Source organism: Salvia hispanica, chromosome 2 (assembly GCF_029641045.1).
Source record: "Salvia hispanica isolate PSC_SH4W2 chromosome 2, Shi_PSC_v1, whole genome shotgun sequence".
NCBI classification, from domain to species: Eukaryota; Viridiplantae; Streptophyta; class Magnoliopsida; order Lamiales; family Lamiaceae; genus Salvia; species Salvia hispanica.
The window spans coordinates 24,514,174-24,539,954 of record NC_142693.1 but is presented as its reverse complement, the minus strand read 5'-3'; the positions used below and the strand labels follow the sequence as shown (position 1 = coordinate 24,539,954).

Below are 25,781 nucleotides of genomic sequence, written 5' to 3'. Positions count from 1 at the left end.
ATATTTGATTTTCTATGCAGGAGAAAAATTGTGAAATTGATTACAATAATGTTATAAATATGGCCTTCAAAATCATAAATTTAGGGCGAGTTCTGTTATAATTTTTTTTTTATTTTAAAAGTTTGGAAATAGAGTTTTACAAACACTTCAAGAAAACCTCAAGAAAGTATGCATTCCTCCTTGAGAGCTTTGTGAAGAGTCTCCACAAAGCTTAGCAAGAACCCATCTGAGCCATGTTTCGCCACCAAAGAAACGGCGACCGGAAGATCTTCGTACGTACCTAACGGTATGCTCACCTGCTCGATATTCACAGTTTTTATGAGCGAAAAACGAAGGGAAAGAGAGAGGTTGATGGAGAGAGAGAAGAACCTGGCACAAACCGGACACGCCGGATACAGAAAGCAAGCTGAAGGCCTTGGCGCGAAAGCTTTCCAATGTCGTTGGGTCCGTTTGTAGTTTCGGTGGTGGCCCTGGAACCGTAGGCATCGCCAAGATGCCAAAATCCTGTATCAAACATGGTCATTCTGTTTACTCATCTTTGGTTACTTGCACAATGATACGACAAAGGATCCGACTCGATAAAAAACAAGCAAGCTTACCCCCAATAGATCATCGAGAGCTGCACGCAGCTCACCACGGAGGGAACGACACACGTCGATATTTTCATCCGTAGATTTGACAGCTTCCCAGACTCGTTCCGATATACCGGGGCCTAAACTGGGCTTGACTGACTCGATCCATTCGCCATGATTGTTCTTGAACTCATGCCTGGTCTTCAATCATCAAATTTTCATTCAACCAATGTAGATATACATATTGAGATGAAAATATTAACAGTATGCACCTTTGAAGCAATCTCATTGCTGTTGAGAGAGCTGCTAATGATGGTATATTATCCTTTTTTGCTTCACTAGTTGTGTTCATGAAAACCTTTAGATTTGGGAGTTTTGATTCAACGAAATCACCCAAATTCGTGTATCGTATTATCTGACCTGCACCAAATATTTGACGACGAAATGCAACTTAGCTTAGTCAGTAAGACACTTCCACTCTGACCAATAAGTCGGGGAGGTACACTCAAAACAAAAATAAAAGAACGAATTGCCAGAAAATGAATAGTTCGGTCATATTCTGGTCCATCACGACGATCCTTCTCAACTTTCAAGTACCGGGACAAAAACAGATTTGCATAGTTTGGATATTAATTGGCCAAAGTCGACAAGAAAGAATCACGAAAATGGATTAGTAAGGCTTACTTCCATATAGTTTCTCGACAGAGGTTGTGAGAACATCTTTGAGCTGGCGAGGAGGGATGTTTACGAGATCGAAACAATCTTGTGCGACAATAAGCTGATCAACTCTACTGGCATTATGATCATCTTGCAGTTGCAGCAGAACCTTCCCGACCTTCTTCAATATAACCGGACCCCTAGCAAACCACCCTGAATAAAACGTTTACATAGAAATTCATGTCAAATAAAGCGCATCTTAGTTGGTAAGACGTTTCTCATCCATTCAACAGAGATGTAAAAAATCATAGATGTTTCTACTAAAACAAAAGCTGTGGATCTGAATATCTTGACCAATTACCGACTGTGTCGAAGCTCTGAGCCATTGGTGTGACTCCGGATGTGGAGACGAGGCCGTGAGAGGGGCGGAAGCCGTAGATTCCGCAGTATGAAGCTGGAACCCTCACACTTCCTCCAGTATCAGTACCTGAAAAAAATAAAGATGATCCAAACAAGCTGATAATATTGGATTCGGGAATCCATCAAATTTGGGACTACTACTAAAAAAGGATAAGAGAAATTTGCCTAAGGAGAAATCCGCAAGTGTTGCTCCAACTGCTACAGCGGAACCACTGGAGGAGCCTCCGGGCACTCTATCTGCTGCACATGGATTTCTCGGTGTTCCATAATGCACATTTTCACCATTTATGCTGCCATGAAAATACGAGCGTAGTGTCATCCTTGTCTTCACGATTTTTTATTCCATGTTTAATTTGAATATGCGTGATGCAGTTGAAAAGAAATCAAGCAAGAAGTACTAAACAAATACTCTATTTCTCTATCTCTCGTTGTCTTCCCTATCTCTCGTAACTCCATGTCTTCCTCTTTCGAACTATCTTGTAGTGCTTGGATAGTTCGTGATTCACCTCAGTGAGTAGTATTCTTGCTGAAGTTCAAAATTTACTAAAAAATCTCTCCAAGTCTCCAACAAACTTAGTTGACACAAGCAAACTTAGACAGTGATAATTCTATGATAGCAACTTCAAAAAAGTCAGATGATTAGTTTTTTCTTTTCCAAATAAGTCACTACCTCTTACATCAGAAAACAAAGAATTTTTCCAAAAGTAGCCTATTATGTCATGATAACTAACACTCATTTCTGCAAGAAAAACTATTTCATGACTACACAAATGTTGCTGAACTGGTCAAACTAGTTTGGTGAGAAATTCAGTTAGAATCAAGATTTGAGGTCTTTTTTTCATGGAGTGTTTGACTATGAATAATATCAAGAAAATAGAGTTATAAACATATAAGGTGTTTCTATGGTTTGATGGGACAAACCTGTAAGCCATTTCGTCCATCACTGTTTTGCCAACACATGTTGCGCCGGCCTCGAGCATGGACAGCACGGCCGGGGCAGTCACTGAGGCAGCCGAGTGCGTCCTCGCCCAGTCCGGGTTCCCGAAGCCCGTGACATGACCCTCCACGTCGAATCTGGTGACCAATATCGAGAAATTAGCAAATACTCCATTCGTCCCACTCAAAGTAACACATTTCCCTTCATAGAATGTTCCACTCAAAGTGACCGCTATCTCTACTTTATCCTCTCTCGCCTTAGCATTCTAAACAACACTGCATAAATCTTGTACCGGAAGGGAAATACTTCGATTTGAATGGGACGGAAGAAGTATATGGTATCCACCCACGCTTTGTACTCCCTCCGTCCCAGACTAAGCGAGATGTTTCATTTTTTGACCTGTTTAATTAAGTAAGAGAGAATAATCTATAGTATTCTCTCTCTTACTTAATTTTATATCCACTTTAACTATTTATCACCATTTTTCCAAAACTGGTGCGAAAATGAAACGTCTCACTTATGCTGGGGCGGAAGAAGTAACTATTTGGCACTACATTTTTGTCAAAATGGTTAATATCTGTCCCAATTTCAGTTCTTCACGTGACATCCAAATCTTGTTTTCAAATAAACAAACTTTACATTGTTTGCAATTTGTTGATGATTTCACTTTTGAGCACTTTCCATATCCTAACAAACTAAATACCACAACAATCACCACAAATAAAAAGGCAGGTAAAATCAACCCCAATTTCATTTCACAATTCACAGTGATATTGTTAAAGAAAACAGTTTTTATTTAGATAAAGAAGCAATCTCAATTCACACAATCAATCATTCATAAAAATGAAGAGAGAGAGAGAGAGAGACTGACATATCTTTAACAGCAAAGGTAAGGGAAGCTAGGGGAAGATGCTGAGACGAAGAGTGAGGCAGAAGAGTGAATTTCTCCATGAACGCTCCATAATCTGTTGCCGATAAGCTCCTCGCCATTTTCTCCCTCTTTCTCTCTAAAATGATTTCAGCTTATCTAAAAATCTCATTAATCAATTAAAATTCTTGAATATTACAAATGCGTCACATCACAACATCACAAGCATTGTTTGTTTTCAAATAAATATTTACCATTGCCCAAAATATAATAAATTTTCATTTATGTAAAAATTAATTAAATTAATTTTATTGATTAGAATTTGTAAAGAAGGAGTACATAAACATATTTGGAAAACAATGGAGTATTGTATCAAGTGGAAAATAAAATAAAATAATTAGTATTAAAAGCTAATAAAGTTGTATTCACTCTCGAACCACTTTTTTGTCGTGTCACATCAAAAAATTGTTTTACTCCAAATATTTACACCATATTTAAAATTTACATTATTGTTAAATATTTGTTTTACATAAGTTTTGCAGTAACACTATATATGAGAGAATTGTTCTTTTGTTCTAGGGTGTTAATTGCATTCCATTTTAATGAAGAAGAATAAATTTGTTCCCACTCGGGGAGTGACGTATAAGCATTATGCGTCACTGTTAATGAAACACATAACTCTCGTGCGTTTATATTGAGTGACACATAAGATATATGCGTCTTTAGGTGACGCATAACGATTATGCGTCTTTAAGGGGTGACGCATAACCATTATGCGTCTTTGCATAATGACGCATAAAGAAGATGCGTCTGTGTGTGAATTTTAAAACGGGCAGAAGCAGAAGCAGCAGCGAGAATCTCTCACTTCCAAATCGCGAGCAGACAGCGGCGACTTCAAGCGTTCCAGCGGCTTTTCCGGCGAAATACTATCCTTTTCCGGCGGATTTCAACCATTTTGCAAATATATTCCAGTAATTGTTCTTCTATTTCACTACATTCATCATTTATTGCTTTGTGTTTGTAGGTTTTCCCTAATTTAGCAAAATTAGGCTTTATGATGAAATTGATGAATTTAGGGTTGATTTTTGTTGTTTTGTTCCCTATTTGTGTGTTTCACATGTATATAATGCAAGGGGTAGAAGTAATTGATTCAATTTTTTTTTTAATTGTGCCTCTTTTTACAAAGCTAAAAATTGAATCTTGGTTATATGTTACTCAAATTGAAATATAGTTTTTTGCTTTTCAATTGAAGTTGCAATTTATGTTGGATTGTTGAGTTTTTATGATAAAATTTGAATCTTGGTTGTGTTTTACAATGTTTTTCAAGTTGAAGTTGCAATATTTACTCATATGCTTTACAATATCTTGGTCCGTCTAATATGTTAGTTTTGTTAATGACATCTCTGATTGATATGTTGGAGATTATTGGATATGTAGATTTTCTACTTATGCTATGTTTTATAATTGTTGATATTAAGCAGATGGCATCTCTATGTTCTGAGACAGTTATGCTATGGACCTGAGGATCCATCACTACTCTTTTCATCAAAACGAACACATTTCAGCCTCATTGATGGCTGATGGCACATCAAATGTTTTCAGAGTTCGTCGGATGGAAAGTAAGGTTTGGGCAGTGCCAATACATGAAAATGTGAAGTATTGGCTTGATGTATGGGGTTTCAAAGGCGTGTTGGAATGTAATAGGCCGATGAGGATGGACAATGAGCTTATCACTGCCCTGATCGAGCGCTGGAGGCCTGAGACACACTCTTTCCACCTACCAGTTGGAGAAGCTACCGTAACCTTACAGGATGTGCAAAGCCTGTGGGGTTTGAGAGCAGACGAGCGTGTTTTCACTGGCTGTGACTACCCTACCGGATATGAAGATTGACCCATCAAGTGTCGAGATATGTTGGGATGGATACCTGACGTAGACACAGAAACAAAGCAGGGCGGATTGTTAATGACATCTCTGATCCACCAAGCGACGCTACCTTTGGGTGATGGGCTGCATGATTATGCATACGTCCAAAGGGCACGTATACATGCCCTGATCTTGTTAGGGGGACATATTATACCAAACACCACAGGGTGCAAGGTCCCCTTTATGTGGTTGCCTTTGACGATCCGAACCAAGTGGCTAATATCAGTTGGAGTAGTGCTGCTTTGGCATTTCTGTATCATTATTTATGCTAGGCTTATGTAGGCAGGCAGAAAAAAGATTTGGGTGGACCTATGGTTCTTTTGCAGCTATGGGCGTGGGAAAGAATGCCCACTTTGAGGTCATCCTTTGTGATATCGCCTATGCACACGCCGTATACCCCGTGTGGAGCCAAGTAATGTATTTTTTACATTAACTCACTTATAACTCACTTAATTATTTTTCTTTGGTAATGTTTGACATTAATTTTATGTATAGGTGGCACAGAGTTACTGAAATAGGAAATGCTCCCGGATATTCAGTTGCTTACTATCGTGATCAATTATCACTGATTCGTCCCGGCCAGGTGACATTTATTTTTGTTGTCTTAGTTAATGAATTTACTATACTATGAAACTAATATGATTTTTATATTATATATTTGTAGTTTTTGTGGACACCGTATGTAGATTGTATCTTGCCTGATTACTGCATTGATTCGACTGCATTCTTCTTGTGCGACACTTACTTGGTGTGCTGGTCATTTGTCGAGGCACACGAGGCTGGACGAGTTTGCCGACAATTTAACCGCTACCAGCGTATTCCTGAGTACCATGATAGGATGCTAAAGAATGCCGGACATTTGTGTAAAAGTCACCGTCGTGGGATGAAGGGTGTTGATTGGGCAAAGAAACATAAATTCTTCATTGATGAGTGGGATATGAAACACGAGAGGTTCCAATCAACTTTTGACCATGCAACGGCGAGCATGGGCGGTCGCATTAATCCGGGTTATATGGCGTGGTACAATAGGATCACGGTGTCATACCTAACTCAAACTGGGACACAGTCAACTGCTGGGATGAACGAGTCAGCCTCTTCTATGAAAGTGTTGGTATGTTTTTGTATATAAAAATGTATTCAGTTTTAAGTTTGTATAGATTGGTTGTAATGATTTTGTATTATATAGGTTGAGATGGCTTAGGGGGTATGACATTTGACCTCTGAACATGACACTGATCCTCAGTTACGGCAGATTTGAGAAATGGTTGCTGAGGCCCTTAAAGACGCATAATCGTTATGCGTCACCTAAAGACGCATATATCTTATGCGTCACTCAATATAAACGCACGAGAGTTATGTAACAGTGCTTATGCGTCACTCCCTGAGTGAGAACAAATCTATTCTTCTTCATTAAGATGGAATGCAATTAACACCCTAGAACAAAAGAAGAATTCTCCCCACTATATATATGGTGTTCTTCCATTGAAAAATTCAAAAGTAAGTTTGATTTAGTATATAGTTGGAGAAATTGTCTACACGACTACACCATAGGCGGACACACATGGAGAAAGGTTAGGGCCTAAGCCCAAATTTTTTTTTTCCCTTTTACTCTACTTCAATTTTTTTTTTAAAAATTCAAAATCAATATTGAGCCCTTAACAAGAATGAGAATAAAATGTATATACACATATACTTCAGTCCCCGTCGCAATTTTTTTCCTGCGTCTGCCACCATAAATGAGTTTTGATATATTAGAGATGATCTAATGATATTTTTTGTTGAGATATAGTTTTTTTTTTCCCTTTTATAAAATGTAGTATTAGTACTAGCTCTAGAATTGTCTAGAATCATACACTTTTCTGCATAAAACAATAGAATATGTTTTTCCATGTAAAACGACTTACTAACAATAACTAATTTATGACAAATAAGTCTAAATAAATGTGAATACTACTATGAGTTAACGTGTAACCTATTCTTTTTGTGACAAATGAATTCTAGGAAGATTCCTTTTGCCATAATTTCTCCTCCTTATAATTTTAATAAATTTGAAAAAATATTAGTATATTTATAATCATAATCAGCTTAATTAAATGAATAATCAGACATTTAGAATCACCAAATCATTACAGATTCTTCTCTCTCTCTCTTTCTAAAAAGTGGACTTCTTCCAAACATTTCATAGATAAAACCTTCCATTGTCAGATCCATGCCTCGCATTATTCAATTCCCTTCCTTTCCCTTAAAAACCCTCTAATTCGGCCATTTTCAGCTCAAGGAATTTTGTGGATAGTGTTTGATCATTCAATTTTGCAATCACACTGTCTGATTTCCCTCTTTTTTGGTGGATTTGTTAAACCTCTGGTGGAATTTGAGTCCGATTTGGGGATTATAGTTTTTGGTCGGTGATGGCGGAAAATCCGGAGCTGGAGGGGTTGGTGAGTCAACTCAGTGAGGCGGCGACGGCTATCTGCGCGCTGCCGGAGTGCAGAACGGTTGCGAAGAGGATGTACGGAAATCTGGTGAGGAGGGTGAAGCTCTTGAGCCCTCTGTTCGAGGAGCTGCAGGATGGTGGGGGCGGGATTGAGCTCGGAAACGACGTCGTCAAGGGGCTTGACTCGCTCAGGATCGCTATTGACTCGGCTTTTGAGCTGCTCAAATCGGTCCATGAGGGTAGCAAGATTTTTCAGGTAATTGGAAATTTTGTTTTGATTATTGCTTTTAGCTTGAGATTTTGTTGTTTTTTTTTTTGTTTTTTTTTTGTGGAATCGGAATGAAGATTTAATTTGTAGAAATGTTATTGTTTTTTATTTGTGTAGAGTTGAAATCTGGTGAATTAGGGGTTTATGATTGTTTGAAGATTGTTGATTGTTGCTGTTCATTGATCAGATTTAATTATTTGTGGTTTTGTTTTGATTGATATTGTTTACATGTGAATTTAATGGCTGTTCATGAGAAAGTTGAAGACTTATGCTTCTCCGTGAATTTGTCGTAGTTTTACTTCTATAACAAGGATGGATGAAGCATTATATATTATTTGGCTGGAAAAAGCTTATACAGTAGCAACTAGTTGTAATTTTGATTTCATATTGAATGGTGATTATGATCATGAGTTACAGCACTCTATGAATTCGTCGTAGTTGTACTTCTACAAGGAGGGTGGACGAAGCATCAACGAATTAACAGATTATGGCGAATTGGGATATTGAATCAAGAAACATACGAATGAAACTGGACTGGATTAAGATTCTCGTATTACTTTCTGTTGTAGTTGTCTTCCTTGTTCGTAGAAATGATGTTTTTCTCTCTTTTCCACCTGCATTGCCTTTCAGTAACTTGTTTCGTGAGGTTTTAGAATAAATGCTTTAGTTGTATGCTGCCTAAGATAGAAGAGTTTAGTTGGTTATGTGTCCGTTTTCTTGGAAGAATTTAGTATGTTTGAAGAATGAGAATTTTATCAATTTAAAGTGTAATTCTGATAGAAGAAACTAGCTTTTATCACATACAGATTGTGCTCAAATGTCTGACTGAAATTCTTGTTCGTTACAGGCTCTGCAGATTGACAAACTTGCTGGAAAGTTTGAAGACGTCACCATACAGATCGAAGCAGCATTGAGTCAGGTTCCCTATAACGAGCTTGATATACCTGAGGAGGTTCGAGAACAGGTGAAGCTTTGACATTTTTACACCCGACACTAGTTATGTCCGTTGCCTTTGACTTCCCTTTATTCATAATGCTTTGCTATTCCATGCTAGATCGAACTCCTACATGCGCAATTCAAACGAGCAATAGGTCGGCTGGATTCACCTGATCTGCAATTGGTGAAGGACTTGGCTGCAGCGCAAATGGATGACGACCCTGATCCCGCAGTTTTCAAAAGACTTTCAGAAAAGCTGCATTTGAGGACTACAGCTGATCTAAAGCGGGAGTTGCTTGCCATCCACGAGATGGTCATCTCGTGTGGTGGGGTTCCGGAAGGAGTTTCGGAGGAGTATATTGAAACTATGTCATTCCTTCTTAAGAAGATAAAGGAGTGCGTGTCAGCGGATAATCCGGATGTTGATGCTACTGATATTGACAAGAGTTCGATGAAGCACAGATCTCCGATCATCCCGGATGACTTCCGTTGTCCAATATCATTAGAGTTGATGCAAGATCCCGTAATTGTTTCCACGGGGCAGGTTTGATGTTCGAACCCTCAAGTTCCTTTGATGTTTTTGTTATGTTTTATGTTGTGTGATAAGTTAGATTGGTGGTACATAAATGCAGACCTACGAACGATTGTGCATTCAGAAATGGCTCGATGCAGGGCACAAGACGTGCCCTAAGACTCAGCAGACGCTAGTGCACACGGCGTTAACTCCCAACTACGTGCTGAAAAGTCTTATTGCTCTGTGGTGTGAGAGTAACGGCGTGGAGCTGCCGAAGAAGCAGGGGAACTGTCGGAACAGACGACCGGGAGCTAGTGGTTCCGACTGTGATCGTGCTGCTATCAACGCGTTGCTGCAAAAACTAGCAAACGGCAACACTGATCAACAAAGGGCAGCTTCCGGCGAGCTTCGTTTGCTAGCTAAGAGAAATGCTGATAACCGGGTATGCATTGCTGAAGCCGGTGCCATTCCTCTATTAGTCGAGCTGTTGTCCTCCTCCGACTTGAGGACTCAAGAGCACGCCGTCACAGCGCTTCTCAATCTCTCCATAAATGAGGCGAACAAGGGCACCATCGTAAATGCAGGCGCCATACCCGACATTGTAGACGTGCTGAAGAATGGAAGCACGGAGGCTAGGGAAAATGCAGCCGCGACCCTTTTCAGCCTCTCGGTCGTGGACGAGAACAAAGTCGCTATAGGCGCCGCCGGGGCCATCCCCCCACTGATCGAGCTGCTCTGCAACGGATCGCCTCGAGGGAAGAAAGACGCGGCCACGGCCATATTCAACCTCTCGATCTACCAAGGGAACAAGGTGAGAGCAGTGAGAGCCGGAATCGTACCGCCGCTCGTGGCGCTGCTCAAGGACCCCGGGGGCGGGATGGTGGACGAAGCGCTCGCAATCCTAGCAATCCTCGCGAGCCATCAAGAAGGGAAAGCCGCCGTCGGGCTGGCCGACCCCGTCTCGGTGCTGGTCGAGTTGATCCGAACGGGGTCGCCACGCAACCGGGAGAACGCGGCCGCGATACTGTGGTCACTGTGCACGGGTAATGGGGACTATCTGAGAATCGCGAGGGAGCTCGGGGCGGAGGAGGCGCTCAAGGAGCTGTCGGAGAATGGCACCGATCGGGCGAAACGGAAGGCCGGGAGCGTTCTGGAGCTGCTGCTGCGAGTTGATGACGAGGTTGTTGGTTCGTGACAGCCCAATTGTTGAGGTTTGTGAAGATTCATCATTCATATTGGCTTGATTTTGTGAGTTAAAAGAGCGTTTGCTAATGTCATTTTTACACCAAGGGAAAGTGTATTATTTCAATAGTTAGGTAGTTTGTATAAAGCGGTAGATAAATATAAACCTCTCTCAATATTCATATTGTTGTATCGTGTGTGAAGATGGCTGTAAAATGAGACGATGAAGCGTATCTTACTGTTTTTATTCCACTAATAAGTATACATGTTTTTATTCCAACTAAAAAGTCAAAAGTTGAGTCGGGACATATGATAAACCATTATTAATCCTATTTTAAAAGAGAAGAAAAGTTGGTTGTAAAATGAAAATGTCAACGATAAGCGACCTCTTAGATGTGAATTTGAGCTTTTCATGTAGAAATTCAATTAACAATAGCGTACTCCAAGGGGGTTTCAGTTTGCAAGATTGTCCCGCGATTGAATTTGTAGTGTGTTTTATTAAAGAGATTCAATCTTATAATTCAATCACAGATGGATAATCATGAGATAATTAGTCATAGCTAAGCTTGACTAAAATATTCTCACAACTCAATAGATATATCTTGGTACTATTTTATCTTGAAAACCAGACATCGTCTCAATATACAAAAGCGTCTCTGATAAACCCAAGGCAGGCGGGTTACAATGTAGATAATGAAACATAGCTTCTGGGTTACCATCAAGATAGACGATGAAAGATGGCTTAGTTGATAAGACGATTATCCTCGACCCAATAGATTCAAGTAGTCATGGATGCAAATGGAAAATTATTATTGATCCTCTTAAAAAAGATACGATCGGATTATGATGGTTATCTGACGGGTCAAGATTCGATAGACCAACACATACAAATAGGCACGAGCAGATGGAGCTATTACTTCTTCCGTCCATAATAATTTGTCACCATTTGACCCGGTACGAGTTTTAAGAAATGTACTCCCTCCGTCCCGGAGTATTAGACTCACTTCTTTTGGGCACATGATTTAAGGAATTGATATTTAAATAGTTAAAGTGGAGAGAGTAAAATATGAGAGAGGGAAAAAGTAGGGGAGAGAAGAGAGAAAAAAGTAAGTGGAGAATAAAATAAGATAGATGCTTTTTGCTAAAAAAGGAAATGAGTCTAATATGTTGGAACATCCCAAAAAGGAAAGTTGGTCTAATACCTTGAGACGGAGGGAGTAATAGAAAGTGAGTTGAAAAAATTGATGACATGTGATTCTTATTTTTATATATTAGTTTTATAATAAAATGTGAGTGCGAATGAGTTAGTCGAATATAGGTACCACTACAAAAAATGGTAAAAATAAAAAGTGACATTTTTAGGGACGGACGAAAAAGAAAATAGGTGACAAATTTTCAGGGACGGAGGGAGTAACACATGCGTTACTAAACATCACTGAGACCAAAAAAAAACAAGCATAAAGCAACTTAACATAAACCATCCTCCAAATTCGAACACATAAGGTCACAGCACTACATAAAAGTAAAGTCAAAGTACTAGTTCATAAAACAGTGTGCTATGCCTTCCAGATACAAGTCTTGTTAGGCAGAAGATACCACGCAGCTCAGTACCGGTCCAGGGAAGGCGGGCGCCCACCCTTACGGGGCCGGTCATACGGACCCGGCCTCTCGCGGTAGTTGCTTCTTCCATCGTATCGTGCAGGTGCTACTCCACCTCCGTATCTGTCGCCACTGCCTCTTGGTCCGGCATCTCTATCATAAGCTCGATCTTTCCCGTACCCGTTCACAGGGTAACGGTCAGCAACAGGGAAGCGGTCGACAGGGGGGAATCGGTCGACGGGTGGGGGGTACCTGAGATCAGATGGGTATATGCCAATCAATAAATAGTAGTAGTTGCAGATGCTTGTAAGAGTTGAGAGACTAAACTAAGTAATACCTGTCGGCAGCATAACGATCGCGACTCCCGTAACGATCATCTTTGATTTCGTAACGATCTCTGTCATCATAACGACCTCTATCGTATTTGTCATCCACGTACCTATCGCGAACATCTGCATAACGATCTCCACGGGGAGCAGCCCCAGGATACCTAGTACGCGGAGGAGAGAATGGGCGACCACCTCCTCGTCCACCTCCACCTCCACCTCCGCCTCCAACTGATGGACAGTCTCGGGCCCAATGTCCAGGCCGGCCACATTTGAAGCAGTCATCCTGCCCTGCTGCTGGCCGGTCTCTTCCACCATAACCCCCCCTTCCACCTCCAGAATAATTTCCATAGCGAGGCCCTTGATCTTCGCCTCCCTTTGGCTGGGCCTTATTAACAGAGATGGCTCTATCTCCAAGTTCTCTACCATGCATATCGCGAATCGCATCCTCCATTGCCCTGCGGTCTGCAAAGGTCAAGAAGCCGAATCCCCGAGGACGGCCTGTATCTCTTTCAAGCACAACCTACAGAAAGCTTGTGTGTGAGAATTAACTAACTAAACAACAGCTAATGCAAAAGGCTCAAGTAAATAATCGCAAAGATCTGATTGGCATACATGTAGTAAAAGATGAAAGGTATAGTCATGTAACAGCATGGAGATAGCTACAAAACTGAGTCCGAGAAAGGAGTGAATATTTGTGATCGAGTTGATCACAAATTTCTCGTAGGATGCGTTATGTAAATACATAATTTCCTTCAAAAAAGTTAATGTAGGGTTTTCAATTTTCCTGTTCAGTTGTATAAATGCCTAAAGCCATTACAATAAATTAGAGCAGGGATAGCTCATAATTCATATATGTATCGTCTTTATAGTGCAAGAAGATCTTACATGAGTAGAAGAATCAGCACAACTGTAGATACCATCATCTGATATTAGTTTTCAATCTGACTTCTCAAATTCCAAACTCAAAGACCAGTAACAGAAAATCATGCAACCAAACAACGATAGGAAACTGAATCAGAATGCAACAATCAGATGGCTGTTCGATATCTGTGTACTACTGAAAAGACCCCAGTCTATGGCTTAAGTTGTTGCATTAAAGCTTGTCATGTAGGATCTGCATCATTTGTCTACATATCTGAGAAGTACGCACACATCCCGGAACAATGAATCCAAGGCATCAAGGAGTGGTACACACAGGTTCACTAAAACTAATGTCGGTTGGGATGCTAATTCAGTTTCTAGTATCATATTACAGCTAAAGATGTAAGTTGTAATCTAGAGAGATTCAAGAATTATATCAGACAGGCTGGGTAACTAGTTACAGACAAGCTACTGAAATGTGGTAGAATCAGCAAAAAAAAGATCCCAATTGTCAGTAAACTTTCCTCAAGGATAACTTTTCCCACAATCTCTGTCACGACATCTGCCTAAGAAATGAACATAGATTCTAACTTCTGCGAAAAACAAAAAAGGAAGGGCAACAAAAATGTAGGCTCTCATGCAAGACTAGTTTCTTCCGGACCACACAGCACGACCACTTGCACAACATCAAAAGTATCATTTGTAGAGTCGCATACAACACCCATAAGCAATGGTATCCTGCAGCATGAGCCCGGGCAACTTTCAAGATCCTTCGTCCTTGTTCACCCCCTTAGACAACTTGTTTCCTGACATGCTGGCCAAATATGGACACTGCCCCAGACAACTTAACAGCTGAACTTCATTCATTCTTGTTTCAGATAAAGCTAATTCCTCTAAACGGTACTGTCTTTCCATTTAAAATATTTAATTATCAAAATTTTCAGTTTAAACAGTTCTGACATCGGCTGCAGATATACAAAGCAAATACTAGTTGAGGCATGGTCAATCATGGAAATGAAACAGAAAAACAAAAGACTTCCCAACAAGTGCAAAGGCAATACGAATTTTCCCAGCTGGCCAGCTCTGAGAAAACTTTCATGAATGCTTGGGCCACAAATCTGTTATCTGAACATTCTGGAAGCTCATAGAGATAAAAAGTTTCTTGGAAATAAAGGACATATCAAAGTTGACCATTCTTTCTCTGCGCCAGCAACCCTTGCAGCTACATTTTTAACTGACAGCTCCAGATACTGATGGGCTACCCTAAAAAGGCTCAGGCATATTTCTTTCTACTTAATTCTTTTTTGGGTATATCATTATGTGAGAATACGCTTACAAAATATCATCCTTTCTTATACAGCAGATGACTCAAATACGCTGTTGTCATATGGAAAGATTTAACTTCTGGTGCGCCAAGGTGAAAACAACTGAGTTTATGCGAGGACAAGTGAAATCTTCAAGAAGTGTGCCCAAATATGGAGCTAGCCAGTTGCTTCCCTACTCAAACCCCTTAACGGTGAAACACAAACAATTTCCCACAGAAAAAACGTTCACAAATGCCACTTCGGAAGCAAAATCCAACCCTTATTGCGTCTTATGCTTCATGAGTCTAATCTATAACTTTCTTCAAAGCAAACATGATTTAAAAACAGCCAGATCAGAACAAAGGGAGCAGCAAAATTCACTGAGCAGAAGATTAAGACCTCCCAACTAAAACTGTTAGCCAATGCCCATATCTGATTCTAGAAAAAAAGGTTAGCCGATTGCAACGCCAGAAACACAACATAATCTGTGCTTCAGCAGTGCTGGAAATCCAACAGACCCAAAGTCCTCCCAATTCCATACAAAAAGAATTTCAGAAGTTGTAAGCAAAACAAACAAAACAGTATGAGATTAGCAGCCAAGATATAAAAAAGTAATGCAATCAGAACAAAATCCAAGTAATCAGATTTTATGGGCTTTAACCACAAAGTTCAATAGTTTACTCCGTCTCATACAGGAAAAGTTCCGGAAAATCATCAAAAAGGAACAGTTCGTAACAAAAATTTTAACATTTTTATCCATAAAATCCATTTTCACAATATCATAAGAAACCTAATTCTATGCGTCTCTGGAAGCTAAACATCATCATATTTCTACAGGGGAAATTCATGAAAATCAAATACATAAGTGTTACTATTTCAAAGGAAATCAAGAAACAAACACACATACACCTTCGATTATCCTCTCAAACAAAAGGCACTCCAAAATTGAACTCAAACACACAGATAAATTACGAAGAATCACGCCAAAACAGCTATAAGATCAACCATAGTTGAAAAAAAATCGCACAACAGAGCAATTCAAGGAAAATGAAACCTGGCAGCTGACAATCTTCCCAAAACGGCTAAAAGCGCTTTCGAGCTGCCGCTCAGTGACATCCCATGATAAACCTCCTACAAATATACGGTAATCCTGGTCCTTGTCCCCCATCTCGACGAAATCTCAGAAAAAAACCCTGAATTCAACGCGATAAAAAGCTCAATTGCATAAATCACCGAACAAAATTCCAAATACAGAGAGTAATTGAAACATATGCGGAGAGAAAAGGTAGAAATTTACAGAAAGCGGTGGAAAATTAGGGTTCCAGAAATTGCGAACCTAATTCGAAAAGGTTGAATTTTGAGAGCTGAGAGTATATGCTTATCTTTTATATGGTGTTTGGTTTAGCTATCAAACCCTAGAGTAAATATATAAATAAATATTATCTATATTTTGGTAATTTAATTTTCAATTTCGAAATTAGACAAATAATTCATCCAATGTGATTTTAATATAGTTGGATAATCTTTCCCAAAAAATTGTTAATTAATCCATCCACAACCACAATAATTAGATTTTTTTTTCATTTTTAGTCGTCCGTGCATAAAAATAATCGCCTTGCATAACTATAATTTCTCTACGCAACGATTTTGATTTCAGTTTCCACCATCGATGCATCAATTGATTTTCCTCTTTGTCTCGATTATACTTTACCAATTTTACATTCAAATTGCATCGTCTATTATTGGTAATATACATTATTATTTTCAATATTACTACTTAAAAACAATATTGAAAATGTGTTAAGATATTTGACATGTCAAAACTCATATCGCAAAACAAGTTGAAGCAACAAAAATTGTGGGCTTCCACTACTTAACGCAAAGTTGTATAAAACGATAAAACACAGTTTAATTAGTACTAACGCTTATCCTCCAACCAATAAATCGAACGTTCTAGTCACTGCAGCCATGAGTAATGAAGAACAACGCAAGAGATTTCATTTAAATTGCATTTTGTACAATAAACATTGCCACAATGAATGGACATTTTACACTTGCGAGTTAGAAATGGGAAAAAAAGAAAAAAAGAAGAAAATAAGTACACATAATGTACACAACTTTACATGAGCTGGAATGTATCTCAGCTTCTTCTTCATTTCTTTGCCTCATCAATTCACTCGGGCAGAAATGGCAGCCTAGCAACGCCCGTCCCTCCTCCGCGGGCTGAAACCGAGCCGGGTTGGCCGACTCTCACTTTCACGAAACTCGAAGCTTTCTTGCTTAGCTTGTGGGGAAGGATCTGCAACCTCGGGTTAGATTCGGTTCCTGAGTTTTCCACAGCTAGTTGATAGCTTTTCACTAGCTCAAGCTGCCGGGCGACAATGTCGGAACGCCTCGGGAGAAGCTCGACCGGCTCACCGCCCGGTATCACTATGTACTCGATAGCAAGTCGGACTTCCTGCAAGAGAAGATGAAAATAGGATATTGTTGCATTAGCGGTCGCTAAAGGGCTCATCGCTATGGACGATAAGAGTGTATAATATACATATGACATCAAAGCGACGTCGTTTAAACATAAGCGTTTTACATCTTATGTTTAAACGAAGTCGTTTTGATGATGTGGAATACCTTAAATCTCCACATAACTAAATATATCAATCAAAACGCTACACGTAAAATCCGACAACCAGAATCACTAACGAGCTATAATTTGTCACTAAATCACCAATTTTTTTCTTTAGAAGAGGATCAATAATGATATCACATTTACCCGTAGTGACTCGAACGTCCAACCTAGATTTGGTTGACGGAAGCAACTTACGAACTAAGTTGCACCTCATCGTCCTCTCACTAAATCACTACTTTTTTATTTAAAATTTTTTATGTTATATTTTTACGCACCTCCAACGCATCAATCTCCTCCAACGACGGCCTCCTCTTTGGTGCGTCATCTTCAACCTCGATATCGGAAGAAGTCGAGCCGGACTGCTTCCTCGTGAAAGTAAACGAATCCATTTCAAGAATCATCCGTATGGCCTTCACCATCTGCGCCATCGTGGTGGACTGAAACGAAACCAAAGATGAGCCATCGTGTCTCAACATCAAAACCAACGATTTCTGCTGTGGTGTAAACAATCAGCTTTCGGCATACCTTGATGACGAATACGGGCAGCTGATGAAACTTCGCCACCCCTCGGATCCAAGGGTTCCGTTTCATTTCGATACTCGAAGCAAGAAATGCATCCGCAGAACCAATATCATCCGTAACGTCTAGCTTTGCCTCGAGCCCCATCACAGCTGCTACTTGTAACAAATCAGCTTCTTGGATCTGAAACAAAGTCAGAGACAGATGGTTATTTCAGTCGGAACAATAGACGAAACAGAACACATAATGGAGGCCGATTGGCACCTCGTAAGTATAAACGGACAAAGGGTAGCTCTTCCTGGCCGGAGATGCGTTAGCACGCACTTTCTTGGGCTTAAGAGAATAATCTTCATCTTCCAAGTCAGAAACTATGTTAGTATGTTCCTTTTTGTCGGTTTTTGTTAGCCTAACGTTTCGGTCATGGTGTTCTTCCATAGGTTCGCTCAATACTACTGGAATTGTAGCTTCGTTGTCTACTCCACGGACTTCAATAACCTTAGATTTCCGAGACGTTATCACCTTTGCATCTCTGATATGGTCATCTTCGGCAGGTTGGATTGGTGTTGTGGAAATATTTTCTTCGGGATCTACACGCCTGACTTCAAACAACGGAGCTTTCCCTGAAAAACGTGCCACTTGCAGTTAATCATCGAGCCAAGAGACAAACTCAGTAAAGTTAACGATAGTATGAGACAGATTCAATTCGAATACCTGCCAGTATAGCATCAACGGTCGCATCCAATCTGTGATGAACTCGGCACTCAGTTTTCGATATAATCTCAACTGCACATGTGAATGACGGAGGGCCTTTCCTCTCGAGAATAGTTTTCTGCACTTTCCTCTTACGTGCTTCTTCGTCACCAAGAGTAACACTCTGTTTGAACAAAGTTGAATTCAACTCACATTTGATGAGCAAACTGATGCCTCGGATCATGCCACAAACATCTCGTAAATCAACACTACAACGAGGCAAGGAAACATGTCTGTACCTCTATTCCACCAACAAGAGTCTGCAACGAGGGATTCTTGATGATACTCTCGATAGTAATCCCGTGAGCTGTGCCAACGAGCTGAACCCCTCTTTGGGCTATCGTGCTTGCAGCCAGCGCTTCGAGCTCCGTCCCAATCTCATCGATTATAATGGTCTGCGGCATGTGATTCTCAACTGCTTCAATCATCACCTAATCACATCCGAGCACAAAGTCGATCTTCAGAGGCTAGAATACGAAATCACATAAACTCGGTAAACACTACACTCAGCGCTACTCACATCATGCTGCAAATGAACGTTCGGGACTTGCATTCTCCTAGCACGACCGATACCAGAATGGGGAATGTCCCCGTCACCACCTATTTCATTCGACGTGTCAACAATCACAACACGTTTCTTCTGGTCATCCGCAAGAATCCTAGCAGTTTCTCTGAGAAAGCAAATTCATTATCATCATCATCATCATCATATATCCCCAGATAAGCAAGAACAACGAAGAAAAAACGTGCTTTACTGCATTTACATGATATATACCTGATCAAGGTTGTTTTCCCGACTCCGGGAGGCCCTATGACGAGTATGGATCCCCCACTTTCAATCAAATCGCGTATGATTTCAGCACTGCCGGAAACTGCTCGACCCACTCGACACGTGAGCCCTATGATTTGCATTTTGCGGTTTCGAATGGCGCTTATACGATGAAGAGAGTTATTGATCCCGGAACGGTTGTCATCGGAGAAGTCACCTACCTAAGCACCATCAACTAACTTCACACAAATTCCTAAATCCCCAATTATCTATACAATTCTACAAACAAAAGCCATTGAAACAAGCCCTAATTCACATGAATTTTTGCATACACACAAACTCATCATTATAAAGCAGTTATCAGTAATGCTAAATAAATCATCATCATTCAATCATTCATCTTCTAACTGTGTTTAGCTAAACCTAATTGCTCAAAAACATCAAAATTGATCCCAATTTTCCAAAATGTTACCAAAATCAACCTTAGAAATGGCATGGAGCAGATCCTCCGGCTTCACCGGCTCCTCCGAGATCACCGAATCGCCGGAGGGAAATCGAGCAAGCGGCTTCCTCCCCAAATCCATCACCACCTCAATCAGCTCCCCAATTCTCTCATCCCTAATCAGCTCTCCCCTCATTCTCAAAGGCACAATCTCGAGAAACAAATCCATATCCGAGACAACCTCATCGCCGCCGCGGCCAGAGCTCGACGCAGCAGCCGCGTTCGAGGAAGCCGAGGAGAAGCCATTCCCTAGCGCCGTCGGCCTCCGGATCTCCGGCGACCTCACATCCGGCGACGGAGCCCGCGACGACGAGATCCTCCCCCGCCCGCCGCGTGTTCGACGAATTGCCGCAGAGAACGAGGGCCCGCTGTTCCATTTCTGGAGATAAGCAAAAGTTGAATTGGGGATTTGCTGAGCTGAGCACCACGAGGTGTGGAGATCGATCAGCACGAAATGGGAATTCAGAGCTATCATTTTCTTCTCTCAAACTGCTACTGTTGATCGAATAAATTAATCAACGCATATATAGATTGATTAATCGGGGAAAAAATCGAGTTTTTTTATTGCTTGTGAAATACGAAGACGTGAATGGGAGTTGGGAAATGGAATTGGGAGGAGAGAGAGGAAGATTCGATGGCATCTCCTATGGGATTGGAAGGAGAGAGAGGGGTCCATAGAAGAAGAGCAAGAAGTTTGGCTGCTTCAGACCACACGTTTCAGTTGCGTTGGCGATTTGGTCTGTTTAACTGAAATTTCAATTCCAACAATTTTAGAAAATAAATTAGTTTCAAATATCTATCACAAAAAGATGGTTAGAATTTTGCTATTTATTGTTAGGTGAAGTAGTTAGGATTTTTTTTAATAATATATGTTTTTTTATTATGAAATTGTTTTAGTAGTATTAAGTGGAGTATTTATAATCTGCATTTGATGCTAATTTATTTTGTGGTCCTAAATATTTGTTGAATATGAAGTAGGAGCCCCTCAATTTTCTTTTAATACTATAATATAACATTTGTTATTGTTTTGTTATAAAAAGACTAAATGTTATTTGTGGTCCTAAATATTCTAATTAAAAGTTGTTAATCCAGTCAAAACTCACTTAATTTCGTTGACCGTTAAAAATTTGACGACTCCATCCAGAATGGACTAAATCCGGATAACTTTCATTTGTTCAGGATGCAATAATTCAAAAGATAATGTTTTGGACATAAATCGTAAAATCGTCATATGTTTAGAACCACAAATGACCTTTAGTCTTCGCTTAATAATACAAGCTTGACTCGTCACTCTACTTATTAAGTTGAAGTTGTAGAAAAAATAACTAAATCAAGATTTGACTTTTATATAATAAAGCTAATAATTTTAGTAGTGATTTTGAAATATTATGATTAAAATAAATCATTAGTGATAAAAAAAACTAAACAAGAACAACACTTTATAATACCTACAAAAGGGATGCGCTATATTGCTAACTATTTAAATTGCTAACTCTGCTAACTCATTAATATAGTGTATTAAAATGTCAACACGGTAACATCAAAATGTCAATACATAATATCAACACATTATATTGAAGTTCAACAAAATTACGTGTTGACATTTTATCGTGTTGACATTTTTAATACACTACATTGATGAGTTAGCAAGTTAACAACTTAATAAAGTTAGCAATTGATCACACCCCACTTACAGAATATATTAATAATAGTCAAAGATATTGGAAGCACTTGATAATAATGTATTGACTATTGACATTTGATTGAGGATGAATATGTCCAGGTCCTGATGATTATGTATAAAAATAAAACATATGACAATGATTTTAATAATTTTTCTTATTGTAAACGCAGATTTAGTCCTCATTGACAAATGGCATTTTATTTGACAGAAAACATAACCATTAAACACACGCAAAAATGAAATAATATTGCAATTTTGGCCGTTTCACCTAAAAATTTAATTGGTCAATTGAATATTTAAATACACGCGACGTGACATGCATTTACAATACAAAAGGGACACATCTTATAAAGAATTAAACATTTCTAATTCTACAATAATTTACAAATCAATAAATTGACCAAGAAAAGACGAAAAAATGGAAATTACACATTTACACAATAATTTACAGAAATTCTTTACAGACACCTAATTCTGTACAGTAAAATGGCCTGAGTAGATCATTCCCAACCCATTAGCTTCTTCCTCACACATTCTCCGATCTCGTTTCGAGTCGCCGACAAGCAATCGTGTTCATCGAGCAGGATCCTGTACACTTCCCATTCCCGATCGTTGATTTTATGCCTTCCGATCTCGACCTGAAAAAGAACGATCGCACGAGAAAGAGATGATGACGGTGGTGCATTCGTATAGTGAAGGATATGCGGAATGGAAGAGTTTCCGATGAGTACCGAGAAAATGTTTATGTTGAGATTCTTGAGGGCGAGGGTGATGTCGTAAAACACGAGAGGCCGGCCCCGGCCGGAGAGCTCGACGGGGTTGACCACCAGGAGCTCCGTGTCGGGACCCCTGCTCACGACGTCGACTCTGAGGGGGCGGACGAGCTCCATCTCGAGCCGAGAGGTGAGGGCGTTCCTCTTGTGCGTGTCCGTTATCTTCTTGCCGTCTTTGTGCATTAGGAACAAGTCCATCTCGCAGTTCCCTTTGGGATTCGCGGAGAAACGGCCGTAGGAGATCTGACGAAAATGCAATGCAAAAGCGTGAATCAATTGAACGTAACGTCCTAATCTTGAAAATGTTTACAAAAACTTGCATCGGACCGTCTGATAGGTCAAGATCCGACACACAGCCCTCGTGTCCGGATCCAAGTCCGTACCTAGTGGCATTTTTGTAATTTTGCTGACGTTGAATATGGTCATCAATATTAGTAAAATTACAAATATGCCCCTATGAATAGGAAGTCCATATCCGTGACGGTCTGACACGAGACTCTCCCGAGAGTTTAGCTACGATTTTTAGGCCAAATTTATCATCAAATTTCTCGAGATCGAAAAATCACATCACCGATACAGCTAAAAATGAAAAATGAAATAATCGGATAATCACATCATCAAACTTCTCGAGACGGTCTGACAAGAGACTCTCCAGAGAGTTTAGCTACGATTTTTAGGCCAAATTTATCATCAAATTTCTCGAGATCGAAAAATCACATCACCGATACAGCTAAACACGAAAAATGAAATAATCGGATAATCGAAAAGGCGGGATTCGTAGTTACGAGATATATACCTGAATGTTGTAATCCTTCAGAGTTCTCATGATATCATAAATGAGGCCTTTGTGATCCTGGCAAAAGATCTGAACAAGGGTGTGAGAAGGGCTGAGGGAGTTATCGAACGCGATGGACACAGAATCGGAAGCAATTAGCCCGGCCGATTGTTCAGCGGAAAGCGCGATATTCTCCAAAACTGAAGATGGAAGGAACGACTGCAAGCACGAAGCAACTTCAGGGGCAGCCAGCTCGATGTCACAACTCATCATGGCGTCGCCTAGCACAACCGTTAGGCGCTTGATCGTCTCATCCCGCCTCGTTTGTGTTCGAAGCAGTTCCCTACATTATAGAGATCATTAAGATAAATTCCAGCTTGATATACACCTTTATGATAAACAAAAGTCGATGATACGTGGTCCATCAACAACGACGAATAAACAGGAAAATCGAGCTTAGATTGTCCATAAACAAACTACAGATGCTCGATGACGTCTTATAAGGTAGGATAAACTGTGGAATCCGGTTTAAGATGGTTAGAGGGAACGCAAAGTTCGAAGGATTAGAAGACAAAACTAACTAGCGTTGTGTAGTGATCGTTTCTATTCTCCGGGAAGTAGTTGAGTGGTCGATTTTGAAAATTTCTATAAGATGTTAGAACTTCAATGACGAAAAACAAATCTGCAGACGGCAGAGAATCAGACGAGATGCAAATAAGGACAAACAAACCTCGTATCCGTGACAAAGAAGAGGTCCATCACTCTTCCATCAGGTGCCGTGTAAACTTTGACTCTTTTAATCGTTAGCTCCAGCTCACAGAGAACCTCGGTGACATCTGAAGTCGAAACAAACAAAGCAAGAAACCAAGAAAAGCTTCAAATATTTGATAAAATCTAAGCTATGAATAGTGACATGTAGACTTAATTCTAAACAACAATTTAAATTCCACTCTGTGATTCCTCATGCTGACTGCAAACTGTCATCACAGCGATAACGACTAAGCCTCGAATCATAGATAGGCCGGCTAAGGAAAAGCATCCTCAACGAGCATATAATAGTATTATATCTTTTCACATACTCAAACTGCCAATGAACTCAATTTTGAAGTCAACTTTGGCTAGAGATGATTGATACAGGGGAGCAACTGTTCTCAACGACAACATATTCGATGATAAATTAATTCAACAACGTATTATTATCATTCATTAAGTCAAAAGGTACCATGTAAAAGGCCTTTACGGTCATAAGAGCACCAGAACTTGAGGAGGAAGACCTCCGGGGTGCGTGGCTGCTGAAATTCCGGGATGTAGTAGAATATCCCGGATGCGGATGGTGGGCAAGTGGGGCAAACCTCGAGCAGCCTATTCTTCAAGAGGTTCCACCTAGTTGTGGGCTTACCAACGACCCAAAACACCAAGTAGCACCATTTGCCATCTGTTGAAACGTCTGTTCCAAGCAAAATAATCGAGGGATAATGATATCGGATCAGTTTCTTCATCGATTCAGGGAAAAAGGAGAACTACTAAAGGCAAACTTGAAAGCCTGACTAACAGCAACGAATTCAAAACTAATTTGCACCAAGATATCCTAAATTAGGTTAATGTAAATCTGAAATCAAGAAAGTTCAAAACTTGATCAAACTAAAATAGGTTAATGTAAATCTTGTAACAAATCAAGAAACACACACTGACCCTCAATCTCTTATCCAAATTCCTGCCCAAATATAACCTAGAAACACACACTCACACACACACATAAAGATCACATTTTTCCTCCTCCAAACACTAATTTGCACCAAGAATTCCTAAAGTATTCAATACTTGAAAGTAAATCACAAATTAAGGAGGCTCAAAACAGCTAAAATAGGTAGATGTAAATCTTGTAACAAATCCAACTTCACATATACTAGAACAAAAGATTATACTATTCAAGAAACACACACATATACAAACACTAACCCTCAATCTCTCATCCATATTCCTGCCCAAATAAAACACACACACACACACACACACACATATAAAGATCACATTTTTCACCCCAAAAACAGAACACTTGAGCAATTTTTTATATAAAAGTGAAAAATTGAGCTGAAAAGGAAGAGTGAGATTCATCAAAGAGCTACCTCCTCTAGATATGCTAATCCCAAAAAGCAAAATAATTCTACAGAGATCACAACCAAGCCCAGTTTTATCTGGACAATTCACAGTGATCACAGTGTGCTCACAATCCCCTTCAGCTTCCTTAATCTCAACTGCATCTTCATATATGATTCCCATCTCATCTCTCTCCAAATTTAAGAAGTGGGGAAGGAACAAATCTTTATTGCTCTTGAAATTTAAAGCAAAGATTCGATTTTTAACTAGTTTTTCCCCTTTCGTGGGAAATGGATGAAAGTGGAGAGACAGTGCCAAAATAAAACCCCCAATTCAAAACAGATAAAGGGTGTTGGATTAAAAGGAGTTGTGTTTCTCTCTCTCAGTGTATGGTGAATTGAATTCTATTCCAAATGTTTCGGGTGGGGAAATGGATACAGACAAGAGAGAGAAAAGAAAGACTTGAATTGAAGATTCATCA

General features: G+C 39.8%; 5 protein-coding genes across 7 annotated transcripts; 1 reads left to right on the top strand and 4 right to left on the bottom strand.

Annotated features, from left to right (window-relative positions):
• Positions 1 to 19: 19 nt before the first annotated feature.
• AMI1 (amidase 1) lies at positions 20 to 3,617 on the bottom strand. Its single transcript, XM_048099077.2, has 9 exons — positions 3,458 to 3,617; positions 2,571 to 2,723; positions 1,815 to 1,939; positions 1,591 to 1,716; positions 1,257 to 1,442; positions 845 to 992; positions 600 to 768; positions 370 to 504; positions 20 to 296 (listed from the first exon to the last, which is right to left on the bottom strand). Exons 1-9 carry the CDS (start codon positions 3,574 to 3,576, stop codon positions 159 to 161), a joined length of 1,299 nt encoding a protein of 432 aa, XP_047955034.1. The 5' UTR covers positions 3,577 to 3,617; the 3' UTR covers positions 20 to 158.
• Positions 3,618 to 7,482: 3,865 nt separating this feature from the next.
• PUB14 (plant U-box 14) lies at positions 7,483 to 10,971 on the top strand. The gene is made up of 4 exons (XM_048099063.2): positions 7,483 to 8,068; positions 8,928 to 9,044; positions 9,135 to 9,560; positions 9,649 to 10,971. The coding sequence occupies exons 1-4, from the start codon at positions 7,787 to 7,789 to the stop codon at positions 10,723 to 10,725; spliced, it is 1,902 nt and encodes a 633-aa protein (XP_047955020.1). The 5' UTR covers positions 7,483 to 7,786; the 3' UTR covers positions 10,726 to 10,971.
• A 1,189-nt stretch (positions 10,972 to 12,160) lies between these two features.
• On the bottom strand, positions 12,161 to 16,268 carry ATRZ-1C (RNA-binding (RRM/RBD/RNP motifs) family protein with retrovirus zinc finger-like domain-containing protein). Of its 3 annotated transcripts, none has more exons than XM_048116030.2 (4): positions 16,142 to 16,268; positions 15,860 to 15,998; positions 12,649 to 13,160; positions 12,161 to 12,563 (listed from the first exon to the last, which is right to left on the bottom strand). In XM_048116030.2, exons 2-4 carry the CDS (start codon positions 15,971 to 15,973, stop codon positions 12,317 to 12,319), a joined length of 873 nt encoding a protein of 290 aa, XP_047971987.1. In that variant the 5' UTR covers positions 15,974 to 15,998; positions 16,142 to 16,268; the 3' UTR covers positions 12,161 to 12,316. The 3 variants fall into 3 exon arrangements, with proteins under 3 accessions (XP_047971987.1, XP_047971978.1, XP_088921492.1); XM_048116021.2 differs by having other exon boundaries at positions 16,103 to 16,238; XM_089065366.1 differs by lacking the exons at positions 15,860 to 15,998; positions 16,142 to 16,268 and adding an exon at positions 13,253 to 13,519.
• Positions 16,269 to 16,778: 510 nt separating this feature from the next.
• Positions 16,779 to 20,666, bottom strand: SPD1 (P-loop containing nucleoside triphosphate hydrolases superfamily protein). The gene is made up of 9 exons (XM_048099590.2): positions 19,952 to 20,666; positions 19,476 to 19,690; positions 19,221 to 19,371; positions 18,940 to 19,131; positions 18,662 to 18,824; positions 18,215 to 18,570; positions 17,957 to 18,133; positions 17,707 to 17,868; positions 16,779 to 17,263 (listed from the first exon to the last, which is right to left on the bottom strand). Exons 1-9 carry the CDS (start codon positions 20,444 to 20,446, stop codon positions 16,979 to 16,981), a joined length of 2,196 nt encoding a protein of 731 aa, XP_047955547.1. The 5' UTR covers positions 20,447 to 20,666; the 3' UTR covers positions 16,779 to 16,978.
• Positions 20,667 to 21,976: 1,310 nt separating this feature from the next.
• Positions 21,977 to 25,781, bottom strand: LOC125197782 (ACT domain-containing protein ACR10-like). Its single transcript, XM_048096344.2, has 6 exons — positions 25,330 to 25,781; positions 24,426 to 24,650; positions 23,934 to 24,039; positions 23,225 to 23,546; positions 22,387 to 22,671; positions 21,977 to 22,293 (listed from the first exon to the last, which is right to left on the bottom strand). The coding sequence occupies exons 1-6, from the start codon at positions 25,481 to 25,483 to the stop codon at positions 22,156 to 22,158; spliced, it is 1,230 nt and encodes a 409-aa protein (XP_047952301.1). The 5' UTR covers positions 25,484 to 25,781; the 3' UTR covers positions 21,977 to 22,155.

Coding starts and splice junctions, on each gene's coding strand:
- SPD1 (XM_048099590.2), bottom strand. CDS start 20,446: ATGATAGCTCTGAATTCCCATTTCGTGCTGATCGATCTCCACACCTCG. Junction 19,691..19,951: donor TGCTCCATGCCATTTCTAAG/GTTGATTTTGGT, acceptor GATGGTGCTTAG/GTAGGTGACTTCTCCGATGA. Junction 18,134..18,214: donor TGTCCGTTTATACTTACGAG/GTGCCAATCGGC, acceptor ACTTTGTTTCAG/ATCCAAGAAGCTGATTTGTT.
- LOC125197782 (XM_048096344.2), bottom strand. CDS start 25,483: ATGGGAATCATATATGAAGATGCAGTTGAGATTAAGGAAGCTGAAGGG. Junction 24,651..25,329: donor GATTAGCATATCTAGAGGAG/GTAGCTCTTTGA, acceptor TGCTTGGAACAG/ACGTTTCAACAGATGGCAAA. Junction 24,040..24,425: donor CCGTAAAGGCCTTTTACATG/GTACCTTTTGAC, acceptor TTTCGACTTCAG/ATGTCACCGAGGTTCTCTGT.
- PUB14 (XM_048099063.2), top strand. CDS start 7,787: ATGGCGGAAAATCCGGAGCTGGAGGGGTTGGTGAGTCAACTCAGTGAG. Junction 9,045..9,134: donor CTGAGGAGGTTCGAGAACAG/GTGAAGCTTTGA, acceptor ATTCCATGCTAG/ATCGAACTCCTACATGCGCA. Junction 9,561..9,648: donor TAATTGTTTCCACGGGGCAG/GTTTGATGTTCG, acceptor ACATAAATGCAG/ACCTACGAACGATTGTGCAT.
- AMI1 (XM_048099077.2), bottom strand. CDS start 3,576: ATGGCGAGGAGCTTATCGGCAACAGATTATGGAGCGTTCATGGAGAAA. Junction 993..1,256: donor TGTCGAGAAACTATATGGAA/GTAAGCCTTACT, acceptor TATTTGGTGCAG/GTCAGATAATACGATACACG. Junction 769..844: donor GCAATGAGATTGCTTCAAAG/GTGCATACTGTT, acceptor ATTGAAGACCAG/GCATGAGTTCAAGAACAATC.
- ATRZ-1C (XM_089065366.1), bottom strand. CDS start 13,384: ATGTATTTACATAACGCATCCTACGAGAAATTTGTGATCAACTCGATC. Junction 13,161..13,252: donor CCTTTCATCTTTTACTACAT/GTATGCCAATCA, acceptor AGCTTTCTGTAG/GTTGTGCTTGAAAGAGATAC. Junction 12,564..12,648: donor GATCGTTATGCTGCCGACAG/GTATTACTTAGT, acceptor ATCTGATCTCAG/GTACCCCCCACCCGTCGACC.